At 46.1% G+C, this 27,649-nt stretch overlaps 1 protein-coding gene across 6 annotated transcripts in view; it reads left to right on the top strand.

Moving 5' to 3' along the window:
- The window catches only part of LOC121669408 (USP6 N-terminal-like protein), an 83,271-nt gene that overhangs the window by 37,675 nt on the left and 17,947 nt on the right, over positions 1–27,649 (top strand). For 4 of the 6 annotated variants that reach the window (XM_042038311.1, XM_042038310.1, XM_042038313.1 and 1 more), the window contains 8 exons: positions 7,260–7,516; positions 13,286–13,359; positions 13,884–13,969; positions 14,795–14,834; positions 15,570–15,650; positions 23,509–23,616; positions 26,597–26,706; positions 27,305–27,353. In XM_042038311.1, coding sequence (XP_041894245.1) covers positions 13,294–13,359; positions 13,884–13,969; positions 14,795–14,834; positions 15,570–15,650; positions 23,509–23,616; positions 26,597–26,706; positions 27,305–27,353 — 540 coding nt within the window. In that variant the 5' untranslated portion in view covers positions 7,260–7,516; positions 13,286–13,293. The other 2 variants (XM_042038314.1, XM_042038315.1) reach the window with 2 other exon arrangements.

Raw genomic sequence — 27,649 nt, 5'->3', positions numbered from 1 at the left:
TCTCTTGGGATTTACCTGCAAGTGTTGTCTCTGAGAGAAGAGAGCCAATAAATTCCCATATGAAACCTGAAGTTCTTCATCATCCACCGTCTGCTGGGCTTCTCCTCACCCCTTGTTGACAGACTGAAAAGCAAGCACGGATCCTGAGGGTCCTGTGGGCTGATCCTGGGCTTTTGTGAACATCAGAGGGGCTGTGAAAAAGTTTCTCAAAGATAGTTGGTATAAAAGATAGGAGAGAAGAAGCATTTTCAGGTTGAGTTGCTGACGTTGTCTGTGTCTCAGTAGCTACCCATGGAGATGGTCTGGCTCTCCAAAGGGAACAGCAGTTACGTGTTTCCCTGGGCTTGCCTCTGGTGGCATTGTGGGAGGAGGACAATTAAGCTGAAGGTAAATAATAAACACGCATGAAAGCAAGCAAGCTGAAGGAAGGACAGGAAAGAGTGGTCTGTCTGTGCTGCATCTGTGGTGTGCTGCTCCATCTCGGAGAGCATCGGGAAAGTTCTCCAGGAAGAACCTGATGGGGCTGAAGAGGTGTCTGGCTGAAGGGACAAGGAAGGTGTTTAAGCTGGTTGTTTACTTATTTATATAATTCTTTTTTTCAGAACCCAAATCAGTGATCAGTGGTTTCTGCTGATTGCTGATAAATTAAATGATCTGAGGCTGTTTTGCTTTCCAGCAAATCCTTTCATGCTGTGGTGCCTTTTTAATGACCAGAGGCACAGTCAGAAATGACAGCCCAGTCTTCTGAAGTTGTTTAACACCACATGTCCAGCATTGAGTCAGGAAACAGAAAAAGGTTGCTGCTCCCCAAAAAAACTGAGCCCACCTCCTGTGGCCACTGATGGGGGAGAGTGGGCTATGTGGTGTGGGGTACTTGCAAGTCCCACACTGCTCTGGGGCTGGGCAGGATTTATCACAGTAAAAGGGATCTTGCTTGAAAGAGGTTATGGATCATTCAACATCAAAAACTTGCTAAAGTGGTCCTTTCTGCACTGCCCTCCCCCTGTATTCTTGGACCAAGAAATTATTTACTTATTTTGAAGCTCATATTTTTGAAATCTGTCTTGGGCAGAGCCTTATGCCAAAGTGATGGCCAGAGTTAAGGCCTCCTTAGGCTCCCTTAAGGGAGCTTTCGTCAGGAGATGGTGCAGGGCTGGTGCTGAGCGCCTGCAGGTGCCTATTGTGCATTTTCCCTTACATTGAATTTGGGACACAAAGTGGTTATCTGGGTGATGTTTTCATTGCAGGGAACCCCCACCTGTGAATGAAAGCTGTTTGGGCTTGGCACTGGCAGTCGTGGGCAGGTTTCAGTCATGAGTCTGTAAGGTGTCAGCTTATGTGGCCAGAGCGAGTATTTTGTATCCTGAATAATACTTGGACTTTTGGTGCTCTTCTTAGGTTTAGGACCTGACACTTGATACTCTGGTTGCTTAAAAAAAGATTAAAAATAAAGAGTGACTGAGTAGGGCTTTTTTGGGAACTGTAACCTTGGTGCCCTGTTTTCATGTGACACCTGTGTTTAATTCTTTATCATAACTCATTAGCAGAATGAGCCAGCTCACGCAGGCTAAGTGCCTCGTGTGAGAATGTTTCCTTTGGTCACTGAATAAAGGAGCAGCCCCAGCAAGAGTGGAAGCTTCATCTGTGTCATTTGGGGATGAAACATGGTGATAAGAGATCTGACAGGAAGGAAGTGCAGTGTGTGGTGACAAGAGCATGTTCTCAAAGTAGCGTATTTGGAGTACAATATAGCAGATACTCAGGGTGGGCACAGTATCTTCTGGGGATGGTTTGCAGCTGGAAAACAGGGGCAGCCGCTTGAAGGCAGGTCAGTGGTGCAGAAGTGGCCCCGTCTCTTCAAGCCACACTGCTGGAACATCGTCTTCTCCACAGGACCTGTAAGGTGATGGAGGAGGTGCTGGAGACTGTGCAGCTGGGAAGGGCAGGAGCGGGCTGTGTCCAGTCTGGGCTGGATTTACTGGGTGGGCTCTGACAGGCCCCTGTCTCAAATCACCCCCTGCTGCTTATCGTTGGGAGTGAGCTGTTGCTCTACTGAAAACTGTTCCAAAACAAGGGGGGCAGAAACAATCTGGGAAAGCAAATATTTTCTGATAACAGTGAGCAACAAGCTTTTGTTTGCTGTCAATGGAAGGAAGTGGGAGAAACATGTAGTAACTCTAATGCAGCACAGGCTTTACTGCTGGAAAAGAGATTTAGTGCACACATTCCTCTACTAGGTCCTAGGAGGGGACATATCCATGAGGAAGGGCTGCTTGAAGTGGGTGGGAAAGGCATGGCTTTTGTTTTGCTGCTGTAGTGCATCTGTGTGAAGCAGATGCTAAAGGAAGGTCTGTGGCCAAGATGGAAATCCAGGTCCAGGCTTACATGGGAAATGGGAACCAGGGAGATGAAGTCCTTGGTTTGTATTCAGCCAGGACAAGATTGAAGCAACTGTGCTTCAAATTAAAGGGAGGCCCCTCTCTACTCAGCTAACAGTGATGATAAAGTGTGAACCAGCTCTGATCTCTGTTCTCTGGAAAGATCCTTCCTGCTGAAGGACTTGATATTTTGAAAAAAAAAAAAAAAAAGGCAAAAAGCTCTCATGCAATATTAGATTTGAAGTCTTATCTGAAGGCCTGCAGGCATGTTCTAACTCAAGCAGGGATCTTATTCTTTGTGTTGGACCCATTCTTTACATTAAGGAAAAAAAGTTCCTTTCCTATCAAAAGGCACTCCACTGCGCTTAGATGCTTATTTATTTGCAACTTCCGTTTTCCAAGCTTTCTTGCACAGTGCACAGTCCAGCTGCCCTTCAGTAGGATGCATTGTGGTCTCCCAGGTTTTGATCTTGGAACAGGAAGATGAATTTCCCAAGCTGCTGAGGAAATCATCATCCTGCTTGCAAATGCCTTTTGTAGCAGTTAACTGAAATTTTGTGTTTATAAGTGAACTGTTTTAAGTGAACTGTCTGGTTGTTGCTTTGTTGGGTGAATGTTAAAGCATTTTTAAGGTAAATGCACCTTTCAAGTTCAAAGTACCTTTTTTTTCTTTTCTTCAGCTGAATATGTTTTCAGCTAAGTCAGACTGCATCTTGAAATGCAGGTGATACTTGAGTTGTGTTTGTTTGCTTCCTGGAGAGAACAGCATCTGCTGCTGCTTTTCTGGACAGCCTTGCATGGGTCTCCGTCATACCAAATGCTTGTCTTTATATCACTGCCACAAGCTCTCATTTATTTAAACTTTTCCCTCTGCTTTTTTAAACTTCCGCCTCTGCGTTTTATCTCATCCAAGAAGAGGTTTTGTGAGTTCTTTAGTTCTTCCATGCACATTGTCACTTCCTTTATGCAAGCTCCAGCTTTCACTGGAAAAACCTGTATCAAGTATCTCTATTGATAGACTTGAGTCCCCTTTGACTTGTTTTTATCCCACTTCCATTGCTGTCCATTATTCACATCAGAAATGCTGAGGACATGGAAAACAGTAAATGTAGGGCGAGGCAGGGGATTCTCCTCCTCTACTCTGCCCTCGTGAGACCCCACCAGGAGTGCTGTGTCCAGCTCTGGAGTCGTCAGCATAAAAAAGACATGGACCTGTTAGAGTAGGTCCAGAGAAGGGCCACAAAGATGATCAGGGGGCTGGAGCACCTCTCCTGTGGGAACAGGAGGAGACAACTGGGGTTGTTCAGCCCAGAAAAGAGAAGGCTCCAGGGAGACCTTAAAGGACCTTCCAATACTCAAACAGGGCTTAGAAAATAAGGGGGAGAGTGACTTTTTACAAAGGCACCTGTGGATAGGACAAGGGTGAATGATTTCAAGCTAAAAGAAGAGAGATTAAATATTAGAAAGAAATTCTTTACTCGGCACTGGATTAGGTTGCCCAGAAATGTTGTGGATCCCTGGAAGTGTTCAAAGCCAGACCAGTTGGGCCCTGAGCAACCTGGTCTAGTGAATGGTATCCCTGTCCTTAGCATGGGGGTTGGAACTAGATGATCTCCAAGGTCCCTTCCAACCCAGACCATTTTATGATTCTATGACTTTAATAAAAGGTTGGATTTGCGCACGCACACACAAATCCTGCATTTCTTAAGTTGGGGTGATTTTAGAAGTTAACAACAAGCAAAAAGTTATGTTGTAATTAAAAAGATTGCTTTCATATGACTTGAAAAAACTACGTCTCCTAATGCTGTCCTGCATATAGTTCCAAGGCTGTTAAAAAAGCTTTGGGAGACGTTTTCTCAGTACTTTCCGGTCTTGGATGAAGTACTTCTTGTTTCCCTCAAGTTTTCTATTACTGGATATGCTCGCATGGGGCTTTGATAGAAAAAAACAAGTTAACAAAAGCTCATGCGTTAGCATCTGGAGATGCTGTTTGAAGGTAATGCAAGTCCAGGATACTGCCAGTAAAATGGTCAGGGAGTGTCCTCTGCAGAGGCTGCCAAAGACAAATAATTTCCTACGAGGGTTCTGTATTTGGAGGCAGTGTGAGCTGATTAAAGTCATTAAAGTGATTGAAGGAATGAGGGTGGTTTCTAGGGGCTGGGCATTAGTTGGGGTCAGGCTAATGGCTGAAGCTGCCTCCCTCCTAAAAATAAGGTGAAGCTAGAGGTTCTTGGAAGCAGTGTAAGACACACAGAGTCAGCAAAGGTCTCACTGTGACTCAACTTAGATATCTGTAGCGTACAAGTCATTCCCCTCAATAATTATTTTGGACAGGTTTTTCACAGCCAAGCTGCATCTTGTTAGTGGATTTTTAACTTCATACTCCTTTATTTCATTGGCTGTACCAGCAACTTTATATAACGGTTCGTTTGTTATTTCCTTGTATGTGTTTTAAAAAAGATGCTGCCTGTCTGTGCCAAAGAGAGTGCAGGCTGCTGGCAGCATGATAGCTTATGTTTGCATCTTTGTTCCTTTGGTTTTGGCTAGGGAGCATCACTAGCTCCACAGTGCCCAGGGTGACACCTTGGATAACAGCCAGGACACGTGTCCTCACCCTTCTGCTTCAGGCACGTGTTGGGTGTGGGTGGCCCCTAGCTGACAGTGCTCGCCCAGCCAAACCCAGGGAGAGTTTTAAATAGCAAAAGGAGCCTTTAGCTTACCCAAAATTGCCAAGTGTTGCTGGTGGCAAGAATGACAAGGGAAGAGTAGTGTGTCCTGTAGTGTTGCTACATGTACCAAAAAGAATAAAATACAGTGTTTTAGGAGGAATGCATGTCCAAGAGAGAATGACTATTGTTGTAGCTTCCATTAGTTCATGGTTAAAGAAATGCAAACTGCCCTTCGAGTCTTAAGGAAACAGAAGAAGCCAGTTCCCAAGCTCTGTGTTGATATAGTTCCCTTCCAGGTCAGTGCATCACCCGAAAAAAAGAAGGGTTTTTTGTTTTCCCTCTGGCTTTTTTTTTTTTTTTTTTGCCCTTTTTATAGACACTGGAATGGAAAAAGGAGGGAATGCAGAAAGAAAATTAATCTTCAGTTCCCAAAAGCAGCATGTGGACTTTTGCATTCTTCAGTTTACTTCTTTTTTTTGAAATAAAAAATCATTTAAATAATGATGCTTTGAAAAAATAACTCATGCATCTTTAATTTTTTGTGCAGTCCTTTGTTTGGTTTTTTTTGGCTATTGTTGTCTCTAGAAGATGGATTCACGTTAAAAAGAGCTTAAAGAATGTTTGGATGCTCTTTTTATTCCCTGTGAGGTCTAAAAGTAGAAGCTGACAAAGAATTGCTTATAGACTCGCTGCTCTCCTCAGAGGGTTTAGCTTACAACTAAAGCTGCGTCTTCTGACTTTGCACCAACTGAGCTGTGCAGAAGCACCAAGGCTGGGCTTACTGAGCATAAGCAGGGAGGAGACCAAATCTCTTTATCAGCCCTCCTGTTTATCTCTTCCCATCTCCATCCTTGGGGAGAAGAGCACCAAGGCACACCACCAGAAACGTGTGTGAGAAGGAGAGTGAGATGTAAGTACTGGGAGCAAAGGAAGAGGGATGATGGGGAGGGGCTTGAGAGAGGCTTTATTTATTGGAAGTGCTGCTCGTGTTGAGGGGGTGGATAGCATATAGTCACAGTGTTACGTGGCTTTTTAGTTATTTCTATAGCTAGAAGACTTGGACAATGCGTTTGGGTTTCTTGATATTGCCGTGGTCTAGTGGCAAAGGGTTGTCATCCTTGTCACCAGAGCTTGCCATTGTACTGTAAAAGCTTAGTGCAAATTGGGAGAATAGAGGGAAATGTGTGTAATCTGCATTTAATGTGTGTAAGACACACTACAACCTACTAGGTTATAACATACATAAATTATAATCTGTGTAATGGATTGCTTGTTTATAATGGTGGCCACCTCTGAAAGGGTGTGAGGCCTTCTGCACCTTAGGGCCTCCAAGTCGTTGTGCTTGTGTGCTGGAGAGGTGACAGCAGGGAAATTCAGCACAGGACAGCTCAGAAACATTGGTAAAAGTCCATTTGCTGGTGTTTATGAGGGGGATTGGAGGAGAGGTGGTGTTATTAAAGTGGTGGCTCATGACGGAAGTGAGCTGTGCTCCCTCTCCCCAGTGCTTGCTGACTTCAGGCAGAGCATCATGCTTTGAGATTCTGTCTTGATTTCACACTTGTGGAACTAATGTGTTGCTTCTCTGAGTTGCTGAAGGTGAGAATTAAAAAGTTGGTTTTTATAAGTGATAGCTCTGTGTTGGGCTCTGCTTTCCTTTGGACTGTGTAGCTGTTTGGATGTATCAGGGAGAACTGCAAGTGCTGGAAGGTGGCTCAGGTGACACAGCCAGTGCTGGCTCTTCTGCTGTGCAAGTCCGTGATGTCATGTACTGGTTTTAACCTGTCCCAGGTCCTGAAGGAATGGCCTGAACCCTCCATTGCAGCCCTTCTTGGGGGCAACATATTCTTAGATCAGCTGGAGTTGGGTGTAATACTGTGCCTTTGGCTTGGGTAGGGGGCATTTTCTGCCTGCTGAGTTACCTGTGCAGTTAAGTGCAGGCTGGTACAAAGGTGTGTTGGTCTCTCAGGCCTGCATGGGAAGCCCTGGCACTCAACCAGGCTGGAAAATGGCCAGAAAAACCACACCAGGGGTTTTTTTTGCAACACAAACGAGCATAGTTTATTTTCTGCCATTGTGTGCCCTGCAGTTACAGCCTGCTCCTTCCCCACCAGCTCTGAAGGGACCTGCCTTTCCTCTGTGTTCAAAGACCCCTGGTAAAGATGGTGCCTGTGCCAGAACTGAAAAACTGACCAACTTGTTATTTCCTTTGCAGTGAGCCCAAGGGACAAGAGAGTGTGGAGGCACCTGCAGTGAGCTCTCACGTGCCAGAGGACGAGGGTGGAGGAGAGCAGCCACGCAAAGCTGGGGCAGTGTGGGTGAGCCAAAGAGCATTTGACCAGTGTGCTGTGGCAACTGGGTGTCCTCAGCACCCTGCAGCAGAGACAACTGGCTCATGCTGGGTAGATGCCTTCAGGGGAGTGGACAACTCCAGCTGAACTGATGAATCTTGGCACCTGATACAAGGCTCAGGTAAGGGCATGTTGCTTGAAGCTGGGTTGTATTTTCATCCTTTCTTCTCCAGACTCACAGGCAGGCTCTGGAGCAAATGAGAATCACCCTGAGAGCTGCCATATACTGTGGTTACACATGCTAATAAATCATCAGGATCTCATCTATGATGATGCTGGATGCTCTGGCTTGTTGGGATATTGCTGGTGGTGTCAATGTGAGTTGCAGTAGAGGTTCTCCCTTGGTGTTCCCAGTACCTCTGCTGAGGTAGATGACTGTGTTTTCTCCAGTGCAGCATCCAGTGCGGTTTCAGATACAATGCAAGTTTACTAGGACAGGAGATCATCTGAATTTTCTGTAGCACATCTGTGATTCATCTAAAGTGATCTATGGGCAGTCATTTTCAAAGACCCCAAGACAGTTAAAACAAACCTTCCTGCAGTTCAGCTGGCTTAGTGCTCCTTATACTCTTCAAACAAACAAACAAAAAAGCTTGCTTGCTTGCTTGTGTGCTCTTGGGTTGTAGTCAAGGAAATAAACATGCAAACAGGGTCTCCTGTATCTTGGTTCATCCTGCTTGATAGTTAATTTCATTCCCGAAGCCGTAATTCACTTTGCAAGTGCAGGTCTTGGTTCCCTTTCTGGTAGCAGGGATATAATCGTGTCCCGGATTTGAGCTAAGGTTGGGGATGCACAGTCCAGTGATGTGTTTTGAAGCTGGTGCCTGGCCAGGATGTTTGCAGTCTGGGTTTGTTAATGAGAGAGAATCTGCACATGGGAGTGAGCAGAAGTCCTTGATGCAAGTGCATTGAGTGTGTTGTTCATCTTGGAAGAGAAATTTGGGGGTATAGTAAAAAAATGCTGCAGCAGCTGCAACACTAGAAATGGGGATGCTGGCCAGTCTTGTACCATGACCTCGAGAGCAGGTTGGCTTCCACATGGGGGCTGGTTCTCACAAAGCAGAAGCTCTGCCTGCAGTCAGCGGTGTGTGGCCATCACTTCCTCCTTGGCTTGTCACCTTGTGGGCACACAGCCAGGCATGCTGGTGCCCGACTGTAACTGCCTGCAGCCCCTCCTGGGTGCCTTGAGGGGCTTTGAGGTTTCCTCAGGCTGTGGTGATGCAGTCAGAGCAGTCCCAAAGCCATACTCACTTCGGCTGTGCTTGGTAGGTATGTGCAGTAGTGTAATGCTGTAGCTTTGCTTCCAAAGGCTTTGAGCCAAAGAGCATTTGACCAGTGTGCTGTGGCAGCTGGGTGTCCTCAGCACCCTGCAGCAGAGACAACTGGCTCCTGCTGGGTAGATGCCTCAAAGGCTTTGAGCTTGTGGGAGAAGAGCCTCTGATGACGGCTCCTCTATGGTTGCAGCTGCTGACTATCTCCCCAGCTTCTACCAGGCAGCCAGGATGGGCAGATTGCTCCAAGCCCTTAGCCTGTGCGGTTTGAAGCATGTCAAGGTGCCTGTTTCATGCACTTAAAAAGCCCTGATGGGGCTTACTCAACTTTTCACAGCTTGTTTTAGTTGCTTTCACTGCTCCGCATGGCCAGGTTTATTCCAGGGTGTGCAAGTGCATCAGTCACTGTTAAAACTAGTAGTAGCTTTACAAGTGAGTAGTAGCTTTAGAATTGCTTTGCTGGGAAGTGGTGCAGACTGCAGGTGTACCTTGTGAGAGGGTCTTGCCTCTTAGCAGATGTATAAGCATTTGCACTTGCATAGATGTATACGCTTTTCCCTTAAAACTGTTCCCCTAAAGGAAAAATTGCAGGCTGATACCATAGATGGCTAAAGACATAAAATGTGTGTTAAAATGTGCTTTTAAAATGGAACATGAAACAGGAACAGTGACTTGTTGGGTTTCAGCAGTGGTGGGTGTGACTGTAGTAAGTACGTACCTTTTTTACTTTATTCCACAGTAGTAGTTTCACTCTGATAGGAGCCAGAGTGGTGTGTCAAAACTTGATTTTTTTTCTTCTCCTAGCAGCAGTCTCTATTTAAAGTTAAGAGGACCCATTCAGAATGAGAACACACATTCACCTAAACCCATTTCTGCTTTTTCAATGACCTTCTGCCAAATAAAAACCAACTACAAACATGTAGTCTTAATCTCAAATGGCTTGAATAGATACTGTTCTACACTACAAAAGATTTAAAAATTGAGTTCCAGAATATCCTCAAGTCCAGCCCGAGACTGAGAGCGCGTTACTATGCTGAAGAGATTTTACTGATATTTTCATTTTCAAAAGCCCATCTGCCAAGTGCTGGCAGGGTGATTTGCTGATGGGTTTGTAAGCGTGACACGTCGTGTCGTGGCTGGGGGGGTGACAGGGGACGTCTGTGTGTCCCAGGCTGTGCCACAAGGAGCACTGCTGCTAGGAGTGGGAAATGCTCAATTCTTCTGGGCAGCGAGCAGGGCTGCAGCACTGGGCTGGTGGGCAGAGGTTCCCCTCTCCCAGCCAGGCTGGTCTCGGCAGGTGCTATCCCATGTGGGACAGTGGGAGCTTGGCAGATCTGACTGGAAAAATACGGGGCTTGTGGGGAAGGTTATAACAGTAAATCTGATTTATGGAGAACAATTTTGACATGAAGTCTTGGATTTTTGATGCATATACTTTCTTCTTGCTGCCAATACTTGAGATCCCAGCTGGTGAGTTAATTTAAGGAAAGTTGCTTTCATTCAAAAATTGGGTATTTTATTTCAGGTTTGCTGATGGCTAGATAATGTTCAATGTGGGTAGGCAGTAACATGCATTTTCATTAGCATCTTCAGGCTTAGTGTTGCTGGTATTAATTTTTACCTCCTTAAATTGTAAACTGGAAGCTGCAAGTTTTAGTGTGAGATGACAGATTGTGGGTGTTTTCAACTCATTCTTTCTAAAAGGAACTAGTTCATAACTTTGTTTTGGGGTTGAATTTACATGTGCATGGTTCAGGGCTTTCTGTTGCTTATATCCCAGTAAATTATCTAATATCATTGTTACATTGTTCACATTTTCTTACTATTCCTGTTCATAGCAGCTTCATCTTGTGTGGAAAAAATATCTCTTTGCTAGGAAAATACCGTACGCACAGGAGAAAATTGGGTGGCGGGCTTGAGAAACTAATTTGAGTGGTACATTAAAAAAAAGAAAGTATGGAGTCATACACAGGTATATGGAGAAGCGTGGCAGGTACAGCCTGTTCCTATTTATAGGAAGCCTGTGTTTACATCAAGTAAAAAAATGCTGTGTTTCGTCAAATCCTTCAGAAAATAAATCTCAGTAGTTTCTGTGTACACAAGGTGTCTTTTCCCTCAAGCAAATGCTATTTAACACCATGGTGTCAAAACTACTCTGGAGTTTGAGCATGTGCAGAATTAAATAATAAAAATACCCCTATTCAATGAATGCCATTACAGAGCTCAGTTATGTTCTGTTTCCTCTCCAGAGTACTTTGACAATCACCTCGTTGAGCGCAGCACCTTTCTGCGCTCTCTCAAGCAGCAGCATTGTGGTTACACCCCAAGGCTGGTGCAGCCACTTGTCATCTCTGTCCTTCTCACTGCCATCAACCATTTTCTCTGCTTTCAAGTTTTTTCCTAAATTTGGACTTTTGCACTGTTCTAGAAAGAGAAGACAAATGTGCATAGTCCAGGCATGAGATGCAAAACTGGCTCCTTTGCACGAGTCTGGTGTTTCTGGCTGCAGAGAGGCTTTTGCAGAGGTGAATGCCAAAATATATGTGTTCTTGTTGTGTAAATCCTCCCATGGTGCCAAGTTGCTCTTCCTTTGTTATTCTATTACAGAGTGTGGTCAGAGATGTTCAGAATAGCTTTCACTTTGTAAGTGTCTTGAAAAATTGCCCATTTAATCTGATGTACAGTTTATTTTTTCCCTGTAGCCTGTAGAATATTTGTATTTTTAGCAGCATGTAAAAGACATCATTTGAATTTTTTGGCCCCATAACAACAACAACAAAAAAGTCATAATTGGGGGAGTTAAATTTCACAGGAGATGTGAGAAGGAGGAGATGCAGAAGTATTAGGTGACACAGTGAGACAGTTACTCAGACCTTGCTACTTTGTAAAATTAAGCTGTGATCAAAAAGTATTTAACAAAGTTCACATCTGAAGTAGGAGCTGCGGCTTGGAAAAATAAAGGAACAAAATACACTTTAATATTTCTATCATTGCTCTATTTTGATTGTGGAGCCAATAACAGGGGAAGATACACCCATTCCTGCCATGAATTTGAAGAATTTGCATTTTTCCAGTGTCTGAATGGATGAGTGTAAAGTGGTGCCCTGACTGTGCTGTTGCCTCATAACAGGTCATGGAAGAGCCCTGATTATATTGCATGTGATATAGTATTTCTATCACACTGCTGACAACTAGGAGAGATAGCTGCTTTCAAAATGAAGAGTTAGGGAAAGTTGGATCTCTTGGCCATCTCCATCCACGCCTGAAAGACACAGTGGCAGCAAGCAGGTTGCATTAAGGAGTTGTTAAGATGAGACAAATAAATAGTCTCTTGCAGGTGTCTGAAGGTGCAGACAAATGGGGTGAGCCTTGGAGAGTGCTGATGCTTTTGCTCATCATATCTCCCCGAGGTTTTTTTCTCCTTAATTTATAATCCCACTCTTCAGATGATCCTAAGCGATGCCTTTGGCTGCTCTGGCTCGTTCAGTGGCAAGCACCACTGCTGAGATGCATCTTCATCTGGAAGCTGGGGTAACATGTCCTATGGGAAGAACCCTTCAGGTTTCTCCTGAAGGGAGGTCAGTATGGCTCCTTGTTGTGGTTTAAGCTATCCATTAGAGAGCTACAATGGCCCAAGGGTTTAGGTAATGTGGCCTGGCTTTTAAGTGGTGCCATAGCTGAGCTGGGCTGGTTGTGGCTCCACACAGTTTCAGAGGAGGAGGACTTGATGGACTTTCCCTCAGCCCTCTTCCTTGCAGCCACCTCCGGAGGTTTTGTCTGCCCATGTTTTCTCCTTGGTGTGTTAGATGCACCTTTGGTGGGTGAGGAACTGGTTGTGGCTTTACAGGGAGGATAGGATGCTCCTTTGGGCTTGTACAGGACAACGCTCAAGTTGTTTGACGTGGGAAGTTACCTTGCTCATACATATGTGTATGGGATGAAGCAGAGCAGTGGGCACAGATCTCAGGGACCTAGACTGGGTCTTGCTTAGACCAAGACTGGTCCGTCTCAACATCTTGCCACTGTGTTGTTTTTCTTTTGGAGTTGTATATAGAAGGTAATCACCTAGAGGCCAATTCACTTGTCTCATGCACACTTCAGTAGGCAAAAACTTCTCCTTTTAATTTCTTCTTTGATGTTAAATCTGCCTCCGGGTGCCCCTACAGAGCATCTCCTGGCTTCCCATCCTGAGGTGGGGCAGGAGCGTGGTGGTTTGCTGTCATCCACGTGGACACTGTGCCAAGCAGCGCCTGGCTGGTGCCTGTCCTGTGCTGGGCCGGGGCTCTGTGGCTGGTTTGTGCATCTTGATTTAAAAGCCATGTCTTTCATACTGTCATGTATATGCCTGAGAACAAAGACAAGACTCCCCTTGCTCAGGCTGGGCTGTGTCCCAGTGCAGGGAGCAGGGAGCTGGCAGTCCTGCTGCGTGCAGGCAAGCTCCACAAACACTCTGTACAGCAGCTGTGCAACCTCGGCCTAATTCTAGCTGTGGGATATGGCTGGAAGCTAAAATCTTCAGCAAACATTTCTTGTATTAGCACTTTCCTAAAATATTTCACATGCTGTGTACACATTTACTTATCTCCTTTCCCCTCCCTCACACTTTTTTTCCCTTACAGCTTCTGATATGAAGAAGGATATAGAGTCTTTAATAGCCCAGGAAAAAGCAGAGATCGTCGCCAAGTATGAGAAGGTATCAGCCTTGTGCATCTCCCCAACATGCTGGCTGGCACTGAAGCTGTTTAATCAATTAGGAATGCGTCAAATAAGAACTTTTGCCTCCCTGCAGGCATCGCCCCAGTAACCCTCATGCCATCAGGCTTCATGCCAGCTCTCCCTGCCTGTACATCCCCTCTCACTACATCCCCGGAGTTTCTTGAGGGTCCCATGTGTGCTCAGTATAGATACTGAAAGGTCCTGAGCTTCTGGTGCTTCAGTGCTCCCTTAATACCAGGATGGCTTATGCCCAACAGCACTGTTTCTTCTGATGTACAGCCCTTCCCAGCCTCTAGCAGAGGCACACATGCAATGCTGGGTAGGCTGAACTTGGCATTTTTCCCTTGCCTGTCTTGTATTTGGCTCTTTAGTTCAGGTTTTGCTCTCCTGGCTCTGTGCCTTTTATTCAGGAGAGAGGGATGTGGGCTTTGGGGGCAGGATGCAGGCGCTGGGGCATTCCCGATGCTGGGACCAGCTCACAGGTGTCCTTTCTGCTTTCAGGGCAGGCAGGAAGGAGCTCAGATTGACCAGTGGGAAGATGCTGATTTCACGCTGTACAAAGTTACAGACCGGTTTGGATTCCTGCAGTAAGTCCTCGTGCTGTCTCCTTTCCTCTCTGACCTGTGTGTGTGTGCACCATCCTTCTGCACTGAGCATGACAGGCCCAGCATCTCTCCCGTAAGCTGCTCTGTGGCTTGGCTTGATCAATCCCAAATGCAGGAGGAAAGACTAAATGGGCCTCCTTCCTTAACTGTGCATGTCCAAACACTCTGATGCTTTGAATCTCCTACAAGATAGGGCTTAGATGTGGTTTCCTATAACAAGCCTGGTGTTAGAAGGTGCAGGCTGGTGCTCCTGTGCCACCATGATGTGTCACAGAGGGAGAGGCCCTTGTGTTTGCACCTGTTGATTCAGGGAACTGTAGGGAGAGACGAGACAAGATATCTGATTGTCTTTGGCTGCCTGAGGAAGTCCCCATCCTAACTAAGGTGCACATGAATTAAATGCACACCCTCTGCCTGGAAAGAGTGCTTAAAATAACTGGTTTTATTCTGATTCTGAACAAAAGTTACAATAGTAGGTGTTCTGTGTGCAGAAGGTTTTAAGCAATTGCTGTCCAGACGTTCTGCTTCCCCACCATTTAAATTGCTGATCATATGTGTATTGAAGAGGAGATACATGCCCAGGATTTCCAGTTATATCCAGTGCTTGATCACCCCCCAGGAGCTCTTGTTGGGTGGTGGGATTTTGGATGGTGCTTCCCCTGCCTCTTTCATACTGGGGGCAGCTGTAGGAAAGGCACAAAGTCCCCAGGGCTCAGGTGTCTGAGGTGGTCCCTGAGCTGCAGCACCCCGTGCTACTCCACACCCTTTCTTACCTATAGAGTAACCAGTGACCCCTTGCTTTTCCAGCGAGCAGGAGCTGCCAACCCGCACCGCCTTGGAGGAGAAGGTGAGAGCTGCCAGCTCTGTCATCATGGATGTGGCATCCTTATCACACCGGCTGGGGAGGGAATGTTTTTTGAGGAAACAAGTGAGCAAGTAAGAGCAAAGCAGGCAGCCAGCACCCACTGGTCACTGCTGCTCGCCCAGACGTGGGAACTCTGCACGATGCCCAGCTGTTGGAGCTTTTATTTTGCTGGGTCAGATATCTTCCCTCCTCCACACTGCACTGAAAAGCACCTCTTTAAAGCAATATTGGGCTTTCCCCTCTGCTTTGGCACAGTGCTCAGCAGCTGTGGCTCATAAAGGGGACTGCATGTGCAAGGGAAAATGGTGGAAGTTCTAGGTAACCATCATCTCCATCCTCATCTCCCCTGAGATGAGAGAATGTCCTCTGTTAGGACCCTGCTAACTGGGACTGATTCGTGTTTCTGCCGATCTGATACAGCGATAAGATTTGAGTCTAGCTGGACCTGCAAAGATTTTTATTGTCAGGGAATACTCTTGGGAATGCTTTCTCTATGTGAAGCCTGTGTGTCTTGTCATTTTTGCCAATGCTGCTTTTAATTACCAAGTGCTGAAATTACCAGTTTCTGCACGCACCTGTGGATTATTCCCATCCTTGATGCGAGGTCTTTGCATACAAGTTTAAACCTAAGAGAATGAAGTTTTGTGTTTTCAGGAGGCATCTCCTGGGGCTTTTTTTTCTTAAATTTGTCTTGTCTTTTCTTCTCCCTTGCACCAGCAAAAACAGCAGGAAATTGAACGTGTGGACAAGTGGCTTAAGATGCTGAAGAAATGGGGCAAATACAGAAACAGTGACAAGGTAAGGAGGAAAAGAAAGAGTGTATGTCTGGAAGGGCAGGTGTGATGGATCCTTATGATGAGGCAGGTTTTCAAAAAGTCAATAGAGAAAACAGAGATCTCTGGAACATTGCCTGAATCTACTTGTTAGTCTTCAATATTTTAAAGCGTTCCTAGAAATTTCTGGGTTACCAGTCGAGGTAAAGTCCTGTTCTGACTTACATAGCTTTAAAAAGGGTTTCCTAAACGCTGCTGCCATGTTTGCACTTCTGCTTTCCTGTGCAAGCAGGAGCACAACAGGGATGTTCGTGTGCCCATCTGGCTCCCTGCCCTGTGAGAGCAGAGGGCAGTGCACACCACAGGTCGCTTCTGTGTCTCCACCTCCTGGCAGTGATGTGGGAGATGTGACTGATACAGCCCAGTTGATGTTCCTTGTAATTCTCCCTGGGGGAAGAATTATTTGTCTAGAACATTACCTAGATTTTATATTTTGCTCCTAGCTGTGCCTGTGAGAGGTCACTTAGGTATCATATTGTGTACAGCCGTCTGTGGAAATCAAGGATAGAGATGCTGACATTATGTCTTGGCTTTGGTGTTAAACTCTGCACCAAGCACCACTGCAAAACTGAATTGTTCTTCATAAATAGTATCTGTTATATGTTCCTCTTACAAACCTCTTGAAACAAAAAACCCTTTGAACCTAATGACAGGATCCTTGCTGCGTAGGGAGAGGAGCATTGTCTGTGACCTGCTCTGCTTGCAGCACTCTGCACAGGAGAGGGCAGAAGCCTGGCATTACCTTGTTGCCATGGCCTCTGCAGCCTTCATGTTTAGCAGGAGGAGTGGGGTGTTTGTTTGGACTGCTTCTAGCTCCTGCTGGGAGTCCTTGGGAGAAATTTGAGCTTGGTTAAAAGGGTTATATAGAGAGAAATATCTCTGAAGAGTATCTGCATAGCTGCTGGGACAACATGGAGCTGAGCATCCTCATTGCCTAGCTATCAGGAGTCATGTCCAGTTCACCCAACCAATGACCTGCTGTAGTCTCACCCTTTAAAAAAAAACCAACAGAAACAAAATCATCTTAATGACAGCAGGGATGTGGTGGAGGTGGGCTTGGGGTTTTATAATTCTTCTGTTCACTTCAGGGTGGTTCTAATCACTTTGTTCATCAGTGCGGCTCCACAGGCAAAATCAGAGGCTCTCTTGTGACTTGTTTCTTTCTAATTAGAAGTTAGCACTAATTGGTTAGTGACCTTGTGGGTAAACCACCAAATTCCAGCAGGGTACAGGGAATTCCTTCAGGTCCTGGAGGGTGTTTGGGGTGAGTAATGATGAGTGGTTTTAGCACACCTTGGCTTCCCTGGGTGAGACAGTGGGGACAGACAGGACCCAGTATGAGTGCAGTGGAGTGGTAGCGATCTCTGATCCCCGTCTGTTTTGGATTTCCCTTGATAATTAGTGGGTGTGTTAAGCATGCTGTAGCTGATGTCACTCAGATCTGCTGGATGGCAAAGGGTCAGACCGGCAAGTAGGTTTTGAGGATCTTTGGGTCAGAAAATCAGAAAGCTCTTGTAGTAGAATAAAAGATGTTATAAATAACAGCCTGTAAATGGTCGATGACTCTTGGGCACAGAGATGGCATTGTCTCATGCTGGGAGACTGGAAATGGCCATCCCCTCTCCCAGCAAACAGAGAAGCAGTGCTTGGCTCCAAGCAAGGAAGGAGCAGTCTGGTGACCCTGGGGAGTAGAAAGGAGCTGTGGTTTTAGTCCTGTCCAGCCTAACACCCGCTGCCTTGCACCAAGGCAAGTGCAGGCAGGAAGGTCTGTAGCAGCCACACGTCATTAAATGCAAAGACCCTGAGAAGCACAAAAGAAATGTGCATTCTTTTAATAAAAAAAAGTAAAATTAGGTTGTATCCTTTACCTTGATGTGCAACACCACGCTCTTGTGTCAGGAGCATGGAAGCTGCTGAGATATTCCTTCTGCCACAGCTGGATACAGTTCAACTGTGGCATTTCAAGGACCTTATGCTGGGATCACAGTCCTGTAAGATGGCTATGGGTTTTTTTCTAGCTAAAATAAATGTGACAAGCCCTTGATCTGATTTTTCTAAAGCAGAGTGGGTTGGTTTTGTTCCTTCTCTGAGCGCTCAGGCTGCCACATCTGCATTGCATATTTCCTTCAGGTTTGTTTTCACTACTTGGCTGACATGATAGAAACTCAAGTGTCACAAGACAGCTGCTCTGTGTTATTTTAACAATGACTAAGATGTCATCTTTGAAAAAAATCCTCTTATTGAAAACAAGACCCTTCCCTTTGATGTTAATTTTGATATGCTGTGCTTTATTAGAGGGGAAAAAAATCTTGTTGCAGGAACTGCAGGCAGTTTCACAGGGAAGTTGCCCTGACTTTGACTCTGCTGGAATGAGGTAGAAACCCATCTTATTTTCCAGACTGGGACTTCCTGGACTTCAGGGCCAACCTTTTCAGTCCCAGTTCATATGCTGGAGCTGGCAGACATCTGATCATATCAAATGCTTGATGAAGAGGGACTTAGCAAGCAGGCCCCTTGTGTTTTGCAGCATCTCAGTACCTGATTGAGGCTTAGGTTGTTGTCTCATCTTCTGTGTTGTGAAATGTCAGCAGGAGGAGCGAGGTTGTGTACCCATCCAGGGCACTGACCCCAAAGCAGCCACCTGTCAGTGGGCAAGAAAGCAGCTTTTTCAGACCCCTGGCATGAGCCATCGCCAGAGAGCAGCAGGTTTGGCTTTTTGTTCCCCCACCTGCAGCCTGTGTGTGCATCCCTGCGTGCTGCAGATTGCAGTCTGGGTCTTGTGACTGTCACAGATTATAGGAAATAAGGCTGAAAAAAAAGAGGGGGACCTTTTACAGTTCCTTGCCTAGAATGGCCTGGCTAGGAACTGAAATAATTTCTGGCATAACCTGTTTCAGGATGAGCAACAAATAGGATTATCTGCATTAAAGTAATGAACTGGGGCTCCCTGTGCTCATCATTGCCTCAGATCTGTCTCCATCTCTGTTCTAGACACGTTCTGTAGCTGATTTAATTTCAGTAGCAAGATCAGCAAAAAGTGACACCCAGCACAATTCCTCATATGGGTGGGGTTAGAATGATGCAATGGTGCCTTTTTCTGTCTAAACTTCCACAAGGGAAAGGGTACAAAAATAAAGGAGTCCATGAAAGGACCACACTGTTTTGCAGAGTTAAGGTATGTCAAACATGCAAAGAAGTGCTAAACTGTGTTACTGGGGTTCAGCACAGGGAGGCTCATGTGGTCTGTGTCCTCTTCACTGCTGATTTGAACCCAAGTTAAAACACCAGCCTGACTCTACTTGGGAAAGTTAGGAAATGGCTGGTGCCATATAAGAATCTACACAGTTCAGGCAGCACAGTTTTGCAGATAAAGAAGACTGTGCTGTGTGCACTCCAACAGTGGGATAATTTATTCCTCATTGCTCTGAAATGGATTTCAGCCAGAACCACCAGTCATAGGAGGAGGATATGACCTCTGCATCATTTGCAAGCTGCATCTTGCTGCTGGCCATGTGGGATGGGACCTTTAGAGAGGGATGTCTTTGGTCATAGATGTCTGGTTTTTAGGCAAAGCCTGCCTTTGTGCAGGGGGGAAGCCTTGTCTCTGCTAAGGTCATGGGAGTGCAGGGCGCTTAATCCAGTGCATGCCAGCAAAGCGGTTTAGGATGAATCAGGGATCTGTATGGACTGGCACAGACCCCCAAGAGTGAACAGTCTGCTAATGCCAGGGAGAGCCAGCAGACATTTGTTGTGCCAGGGCTGGCTGAAGTCAGATCTCCTGCCTGCAAATGCTATGGGAATGAAAGGGGGTTGTGTCTAGGAGCTGCAGGGTGGCTTCACCTGCTTTTTTTTTTTCCATTTTGGAAAGGCAGGTAGCATTTTCCTTTCCTCCAAAGGTAGCCTGGGCAATAACTGTAAATGCCTGCCCATGGTCCACCAGCTTTAGGATTTAAATTTGCCCCTGCTTTGCTGGGACCCCATCAGGAACAGTTGCATAGGCTCCAGCTGCAGGCACAACGGCCGAGTTTGGAGCAAGCATTAACCATGTGGAAAGAAAGCCATGTGTGGTGATGTCCAGTCTGTCAAGTGTCCTGCATGGCCACATCATCAGTCAGCAGGCTTCATGGTACTAAAAGGAAATCCTCTTCTCCAGGGTGGTAGTGGTCATGGTGGTGGTGGAGGCTTCACCCACCACTCCAGGTGAAGATTTGCACAGCTCAGTTCCCCTGGTGCATCACTGGTAGAGGCTGTGAAGAAGGATCTCTCCAGAAGGATCACCCTTTGAGCCCTAAAGGAATTTAGGAAGAAGGGCTGCCCCCACTTTAGGGTATTGGAGAGATACACTGGATATATGGAAAGGCTTGAAGGGAATACTGCCATGCATACACAAAATTTGCATATTGCTCCTTCAGTCTCTTCCTGGTGATCCGTGCACATGGCTGAGAAATTAACAGTGCCAGACTCCAAAGTGTGAAGGTGAACTGCAATGTGTATAGTCTGCTTCAAAAACCAACCCACCTCTCCCAAATCCTTTTTAATTTCACTGTCTTAACTAGTGCAAAAAGATGTTCTGTCTTTAAAGGCAGTGACTCCATCCATCTTATTCAAGATCTGGAGCAACTGGTTGGGTACTTCTCAGAGGAGATGGCTGGTGCAGGAAGATGGAGCTCAAGTCTGTACTTCCATAGTCTTCCCCATCCCATCCCATCAGAAAGAAAATACGTGGGGAGGGGAGAGATAGGGATGGGCTGATGCTGGCCTCTGTGCCATGAGCTCTGTATGTTAAAGCCTGGAGAGGGAAGATGATCCTATGGCAAAACCTGGAGTAAGTTTTAGACACTGTGGTTTCAGTCCTTGGCTGACACAGCCTTTCTACAGTGTCTTGAACCATTGCTTTGACCACCAGCATCTCCTTTTGTGAAGCAGAACGGTGGCTGTTCTTCGTGTCTATGCATATTGTTCTGTCAGCTTGCATGGTCCATGATCTTGGTGCTCTCTTCCCTGTAAGGGAGGGTCTCTGTAGGGGCTGAGAGGTTTATAAGAGACAGAAGAGAGTGACCTTGAGGGTCATTTTTGACTGTCACGTGGAACAGGAGTTATCACGTGCTGCCTTACCTCTGTTACTTATCCCAGTGGTAAATACTGCTTGTAGTTGTAACTTCTCTGTTTTGCTTCAAGCTTCACGATGAAGAAAATGCTCATTTTTTTCTGGGTGACTCACAGCTCTGAGGTTTTATCACTTTCGTGTCTGGAGGTGGTGGGAGGAGGGAAGCCCTTGGATAAATAACGGGAAGGCATTTCAGTTCAGTTCCATCTCAGCATGTTTTGTACCTCCCCTGTTTCTTTAGCACTTGTGCAAAGAAAATCATTAGAGACGTTTACTATATGCCTCTGAGGGTTGCATTCATTAATGTACAACAACAGCTCTAGAAATTCCAAACAAAATTATTTCTTTCCCCGGACCTGAGTATGATCATATGCCTTGGCAGCTGTCAGTCTCTGCTAATCCATTGGAAATAAGTAATCTTTTCTGAATTAGTGTTTTTGTCAGAATTGGTACATGTTCCAGTTTCTTGATCCCGCCTCAGCTTTTCAATCATAAAGGCATGAGTGCTTGCAGGAGCCAAGCTTTTGTGGGCACCTGCTGCTTTGGGGATGTGGTTCATCTAATCCTTTTGCTTTGTGTCTCTTGATGCATTGCACTTCTTTCATCCTGATTTAATGACTCTTGGGAAATGGGTCTTTCAGCTGTGGGTATGAATCTGTCCCACATGGCATGAAGGTTTGCTGTCCTTAGAAGCACCTCCTTACATGGGCCTTTGGGTATGCAGATGGTGAATTAGTGATGTCCCACTTAAAATGCAGGATGCTGTTGAACAGGATGGCGGCCTTCCATGGGCATGTCTTGCTGGTAAGGTTGCTTTTAGGGGACAGCTGTTATTTGGTGCATACAGAGGGAAGGACAGGATCTGGTAAAGGATTTTTGCAGGATTTGGTCCTGGCTATGCACTGGACCTTCACAGCTGGTGCTAAGCAACACTTGGGACAGAGCAAGCATTTGGGAAGTTCTGAGGATGGGGTTTTAAATGTTGAATGTCCATTACACTTTCAGGATCAGGATACATTACAGACTGTCAGCAGAAATACTGAAATATTTATCGTAATGGAGTGGAAAAGCATTCTCACAAACATCTGGTTCTCCTGGTCCTACATAGTGATCTTGGCATTTACTACAGTTATTTTATATACTTCTCTTGACTGGGAGAGTGGTGTTAGTTCTTTGCTGTCCCCTAGCCTGTCCACCTCCTGTCTTACCTCCTGGTCTTGTAACTCTTTGGGACAAGGGCCACCATTCCTGGGTTTTGCCCTCTGTAGGCATACTGCTGCCATGAAGGCAGTAAAGAAACGAGGAGTGTCAGTCTGTGCTCATGGAAGCCATGAGCCAGCACAGTGCCATGGTTAAGGTCTTTATAGCCCTTGTGAGAGGCTGACCTTAAAAAGTCAGGTTGGAAATAAAAAAGCTGGTGGTGCGAGGTGGGTCTGAAAGGAAAGAGGAGCAGGTGATCAGCTTGCTGTGGCAAAGGCAGTGCAGCAGGCCCACATCCAGAAAACCTTCTACTAGGATCCTGTGCTTCCTTGTGGATTGCATTCCTTCTTTTACCTCAGCCTGGATTGCATGAAGCAGAACACCCTATGCCAAAAGAAGAGGGATTTTGAAGGTGGTTGGATGCATTTTTACCAGGCAGTGACAATAGCTCCAGTTGATTGCCTGGTCGGGCACTGTAGTTCTCAGCTCCAGGCTCATTCCTCTGACTGGAAATCTGGCACCTCTGTCCCCTCCCAAGGAATTGCCTGGTTCTAAGGGAGCACCATAAGGCAACCTAAATACCCTCCATGACTGGAGCTTGGGAATGTGCCACAGGTCCTTCAATGTACCCAAGGGTCCTCAGGAATCTGGAGGAGTGCTACAGTGGGTTTTGTAGTGCAGCTGCAAGGCATTTCACAGATGGGATGAATGAAAGGAAGGAAAACACTCAGAAACGGATATTTTTCTTTTTTTATGAAGCTTTTTCTTTTAATGGAAGAAGTCAGCAATGGAACAAAAGCTCTTTTTTTTTTTTTTTCTGTTTTCCATTGAAATATAATGGGGGCTTTATGACAAGAAAAAGGGAAGAAGCATCTGTGAGATGAAGTGAACAAAGACCTCTCTCCTATGAAGCTGGGGCTGTTCAGCCTGAAGAAGAGAAAGCTCTGAGGAGACCTCTATGTGGTCTTCCAGTACTTAAAGGGGGCTTATAAAAATGAGGGAGACTGACTTTTTACACAGGGAGATAGTGATAGGACAAGAGGCTATGGTTTTAAACTAGAAGAGGGCGGGTTTAGATTAGATGTAAGGAAGAAATTCTTTACTGTGAGGGTGGTGAGGCACTAGCACAGGTTGCCCAGAGAAATTGTGGATGCCCCATCCCTGGAAATGTTCAAGGCCAGGTTGGATGGGACTGTGAACAGTCTGGTGTAGTGAAATGTGTCTCTGCCCATGGCAAGGGTGTTGAAACTAGATAATCTGTAAGGTCCCTTTCAACCAAACTGTTCTATGATTCTGTGGTTCTGTGATTTTGACTGAGTAGTTGTCTTTGATGGATGCAGATACTCAGCTCATCCATCAGATTGGAGATGCCCTCCCTGAGCCAGCACAGGCAGAGGAAGTGATTGCCTGGGGTGTCTGCTCAGATGGCTGATGATCTGCAGCAGCAAACCATGGAGAAAATGTTTTTGCCACCAGCAGGACCCTGCTAACCTTGCATGTGTTTTCCTCCCTGCAGATGTGCCGGCGCGTGTACAAAGGGATCCCGCTTCAGGTGCGAGGCCAGGTCTGGTCACTTCTCCTGGATGTCGAGAAGATGAAGAAGGAGAATGAAGGAAAATATGAGGTATGGGCTCTACCTGGCAAAGACAACAGGAGCAAGGGGATAGGGAGGTTAGATTGGTTGATGAAGCTGGTTTGGTGAGGACTGAAAACACAAAGGGTATCAACTCTTCATCCATGGGCTTATATTAAGCTGGGGTCTTTTAGCATGTTAGCTGGCTGCTTTCCATAATATGCTGGTTCCATTTATTCTTCTGGAAGTTGGGAGCAAAGTTGCATCTTTAGGGAAAGATGCAGGGAAGAGTGAGGGGAACCTTTCCATAGGCAGCATGTGGAAGCCCTTGGCTGATAATTAACTTATTTTCCAACCCTGTGTTATGATTCATCTTGCGTCGTGTACCAGGGCGAGGATCAGGGTGTTGTGGAGACAATTATTTTTCAGAGGCAGGAGGTTGAGTGCTGCTTCCAACAGGTGTTTCTAAAAATCCCTGCCTTTTAAGCAGGATGATGCTAACACTTTTTATAGTTAGTCAAGCGTGGATGTTACTGGTGAGGTGCCGTGGGGATGGAGGCACACGCAGGGGCTGGGGGAAGGCTGGGCTCACCGCAGGAAGCACAGATAAGGAAGCTCTCCCAGCAGATTAAAATTGTGCTCTCTCCCTCAAAGCTGTGCTGTGCAGGCAGGGAAGCAATCCAAACAAATGAAAGTCACAAGGAGTTTATCTGTGCTCCAGAGGGGTCTGCGATAAACAGGAGCTTCAGGGCTAATAGGCTTTGCTGGATGCAAACCCTCTACAAGCTCATCTTAATCTACCTCTTCTTTGGTGCCACCTGCTGCCAGTAATTAGCTCTCCCCTAATTTCCTCCAGGAGAGGCTCAGTGCAGGTCCTGGTTGAGGGGTTTTGCTTTCAAGACGAGACTAAGCCTCAGACTTGTGTCCTGGAGGGACAAGGCCACCCCATTTCTCCCTGGGGCATGACCCATGGCACAAAGGCCTGGAGGCTACCATGGGATGTGCCACACTTGCTTTTGATGTACATGTGATGCTCTGCCTCCCTGGGGTTTGTTAGTTGCAGCCAGAGGATTTGAGGGGAGCTTGAGAAGGGAGCAGGAGAAACATATTGGCCATGGGGCAGAGCAGAGGCATCCTGGCTTTACCCACTGCTTTGTACAAGGTCTTTGGGATGGGACTTCCAGCTTTCCAGTCTCTGCTCTGCCACCAGCTTGCAGGGCTCACAGCACTAATGAGCTCAGCAGAGCATCTGTGGAGCCCCCAGCTTACTTACACAAGGGAAAAAGGGAGAATAACCCATCCTGAGTTTCTTTTTTAAGGTTTGCACAATTAATAAAGCCTCTGGGGTGCATGGAGGTGACAAAGTGCTGTGTGACCTACCTGCTATTCATGTGCAATGGTTTTAAAAATACCCAAAGTAGGGTATTTACAGTCTTTGGGAGATTTCTGCGTTGTTCTGGCAGGGAAAACAAGAGGCCCTTTAGCAGGAAAATTTGAACTGAAGTGACCCGGTGCACATGAATAGTCATATTCTCTCAGGTAGTCTGCCTGCTTTATAGAGGGCAAGGAGCCATAGGATACAGAGACCACAGTATTTACAGCAGGGAAATTATGTTGTTCATCAGATCTTCATTCCATCATCACTTTTATCCTCACTTGTCCTGTGCAGGCAGTAATTCAAAATAGCCTCTGTACTGTTGCTCCTCCATACAGCTTCTTTCAGGGCTGGAGTTAATATTCCCAAGATGCTGTGATTGTCCTAACTGTTGGCTGTGCTGGACACATGAGGGTTCTAATGACCTTCTGATGTTCCCCAGAGCTGATGTGGCCACCTTGGGAGGTCAACAGCAGCCTGGAGGTGCCTGGTATCAGGCTGACAAGCATTCACAGGATGGCAGCTGCTGGAAGAGATGATAAGTATCTGTGCAGGTGTTCTATTTTCTGTCTCCTCTGTGAGCCAGGAGGGGTCCTGACCCTGGGCTTAAAGCAAGTTGGGCTTGCTGCTCATCTCTGCTGCCTCCAAACCTGCTGGTGAATCTCAGTGTGCCTGAAGACAGTCAAAGAATGTATTTTCTTCATGCAATTAACCCTGGAGACATTAAAGGAGGAGGGCATGATCACTGGTGGTATCTAAAGGCTGTGAGATGAGAAGCTTAGCTATAGCATAATGGTCCTTGCTGGCAGTGCAGAGCTGAACAGTGGGTTGCAAATGGGACTGCAGTGGGATTTGTCCATGGAGCATCTTCATCTTGGAGCTCTGAGGGGACAGTTGGTTAAGGTGATCTTAAACTTCCATTTGAGTTTCCATTTTTTTGCAGTGGACTTCAGTCCTTTTTCTGTGTGATACTGCCTTAAATGATTAGCCAGCCTGGGGGGAACATGGGGATTCTTGGCTTTGAGTTTAGCTTCTGTTCTGGACTCTGCCAGTTTCTTAAAATTTATACCAGTCCAAGGGAATATCCCAGGACTGCTCTTCTAGTGGAAACTCCTTAAATCTAAGATTATTTTCTTCTGCAGGGAAAGTAGTAGCTGGAGATCACAGAGTCTGTCATAACAATTTGGACTTTATTATGACTGAGCCTCTGAAAAGCTGAGAGTGCTGTGTACATCTGCATATTGGTTCCTTAAGGATCAACAGAGCTCTCAATGCTTTATGACAGCCAGATAGGCAAAGAAATCAAAATAAATGAGAGTGGAATTGAATCGTAAAGGTTCTAGATTCTGAAAATGCAGTATCTGCATTGAAAGATGGGCAAAGGCTGGATTGGCAGCTGCTGCTGTCTTAGCATGTGAGTATGGGGTCATCCCCTTCTCCCTGGGCCAGCAGCACAGACAAGGTGTCAGGGGCTCACTGCCAGGCTGCAGTTCATTGCTCACGGCAAGACATCAGTGTCCCCTGCTCTGGGTGGCTCTGTGCAGCTATCCAGCTGCCACTCCAGCTGTAGGAATCCTTCCTTCTCACTGTGTGGAGAGAGGTACGGGCTGAGATGGTGTCTGATTCCTGCCTCTTGTCTGCCCCTCTCCCTTCCAGCAAATGAAAGAGCAAGCAAAGTGCTTTTCATCGGAAATCAAGCAGATAGATTTGGATGTTAACCGCACCTTCCGAAACCACATCATGTTTCGGGATCGCTATGGAGTGAAGTGAGTATGGAAGGCTTCCGTGGCTATATGGGCAGTGGTGCCAGTGCATATGTGAGGGATGAGCTGGATGGAGTGGACAGAAGTGCCCTGGCTCAGAGTGGCTCACAGGAGAGCAAAGCCATCTTTGCCTTCTCCTCAAACCATCACCACACAGTGCAACCCACAGATGCTGGGCTGCTGATTCTCTCTTAAGAGAGGTCCACGCTGGACCAGGCTCAGCCCCAGTTCTTGAGCCAAGCAACAGCTTGTTGCAGTGCCTTGTCCCCTAAGGGTGACAGTTGCAGAAGGCTTGGTTCGGGATGGCTAGGATGATGGGGTGGGCCCATGAGGATCTGGGAGGGATGGGGTCTCCACAACAGCTGGGGTTGGAGAGGTTTGACAAAGTGACTTTGTCACTGGGATAAATCACACCTGGCTGCCCTACACGGTCTCTGAGGAACATACTTTCTGGTTCTGTGAGCCCTGCTCCTTGCAAAAGCCTTAAGTACCAGTTGTTTGGGTATTTTCAGAATCTTTGCTCTCTGTGTGTACACAGTGGTGTGCTCATGAAGCTGGAGACCTCGTGCTCAGGTGTTTTAATATCCTTCTTTCTCCCCAGGCAACAGGCACTCTTCCACGTCCTGTCAGCATACTCAGTTTATAACACTGTAAGTAGTAAGTCCAGTTAACAGGAAGAGCGTGGTGCTTTATATATTTATTTTTATATATATACATATATGTAAAGATTTAAAGAAAAGCTTTATATAGTTGTGTAGACATATATATTTTCATGTGTATATATATCTATAAACACACACTAATTTAGCCAGTGGTAATTCCAATTTTAAGTCCTAATACTGGCTTGTACAGAGAGCTGCAAGGCTTTCAGGCAGCATAAGAATCTTTGCAGAGTTGTTTCATTCCCTTGTTCATTTTGTCACCTGGTAAATGACATCTGGCAGAT

Source organism: Corvus kubaryi, unplaced genomic scaffold (assembly GCF_017639235.1).
Source record: "Corvus kubaryi isolate FWS band 111438036 unplaced genomic scaffold, C.kubaryi_AGA036_p1.0 37392, whole genome shotgun sequence".
Lineage (NCBI taxonomy): Eukaryota > Metazoa > Chordata > Aves > Passeriformes > Corvidae > Corvus > Corvus kubaryi.
This window is presented reverse-complemented; position numbering and strand designations above follow the sequence as displayed.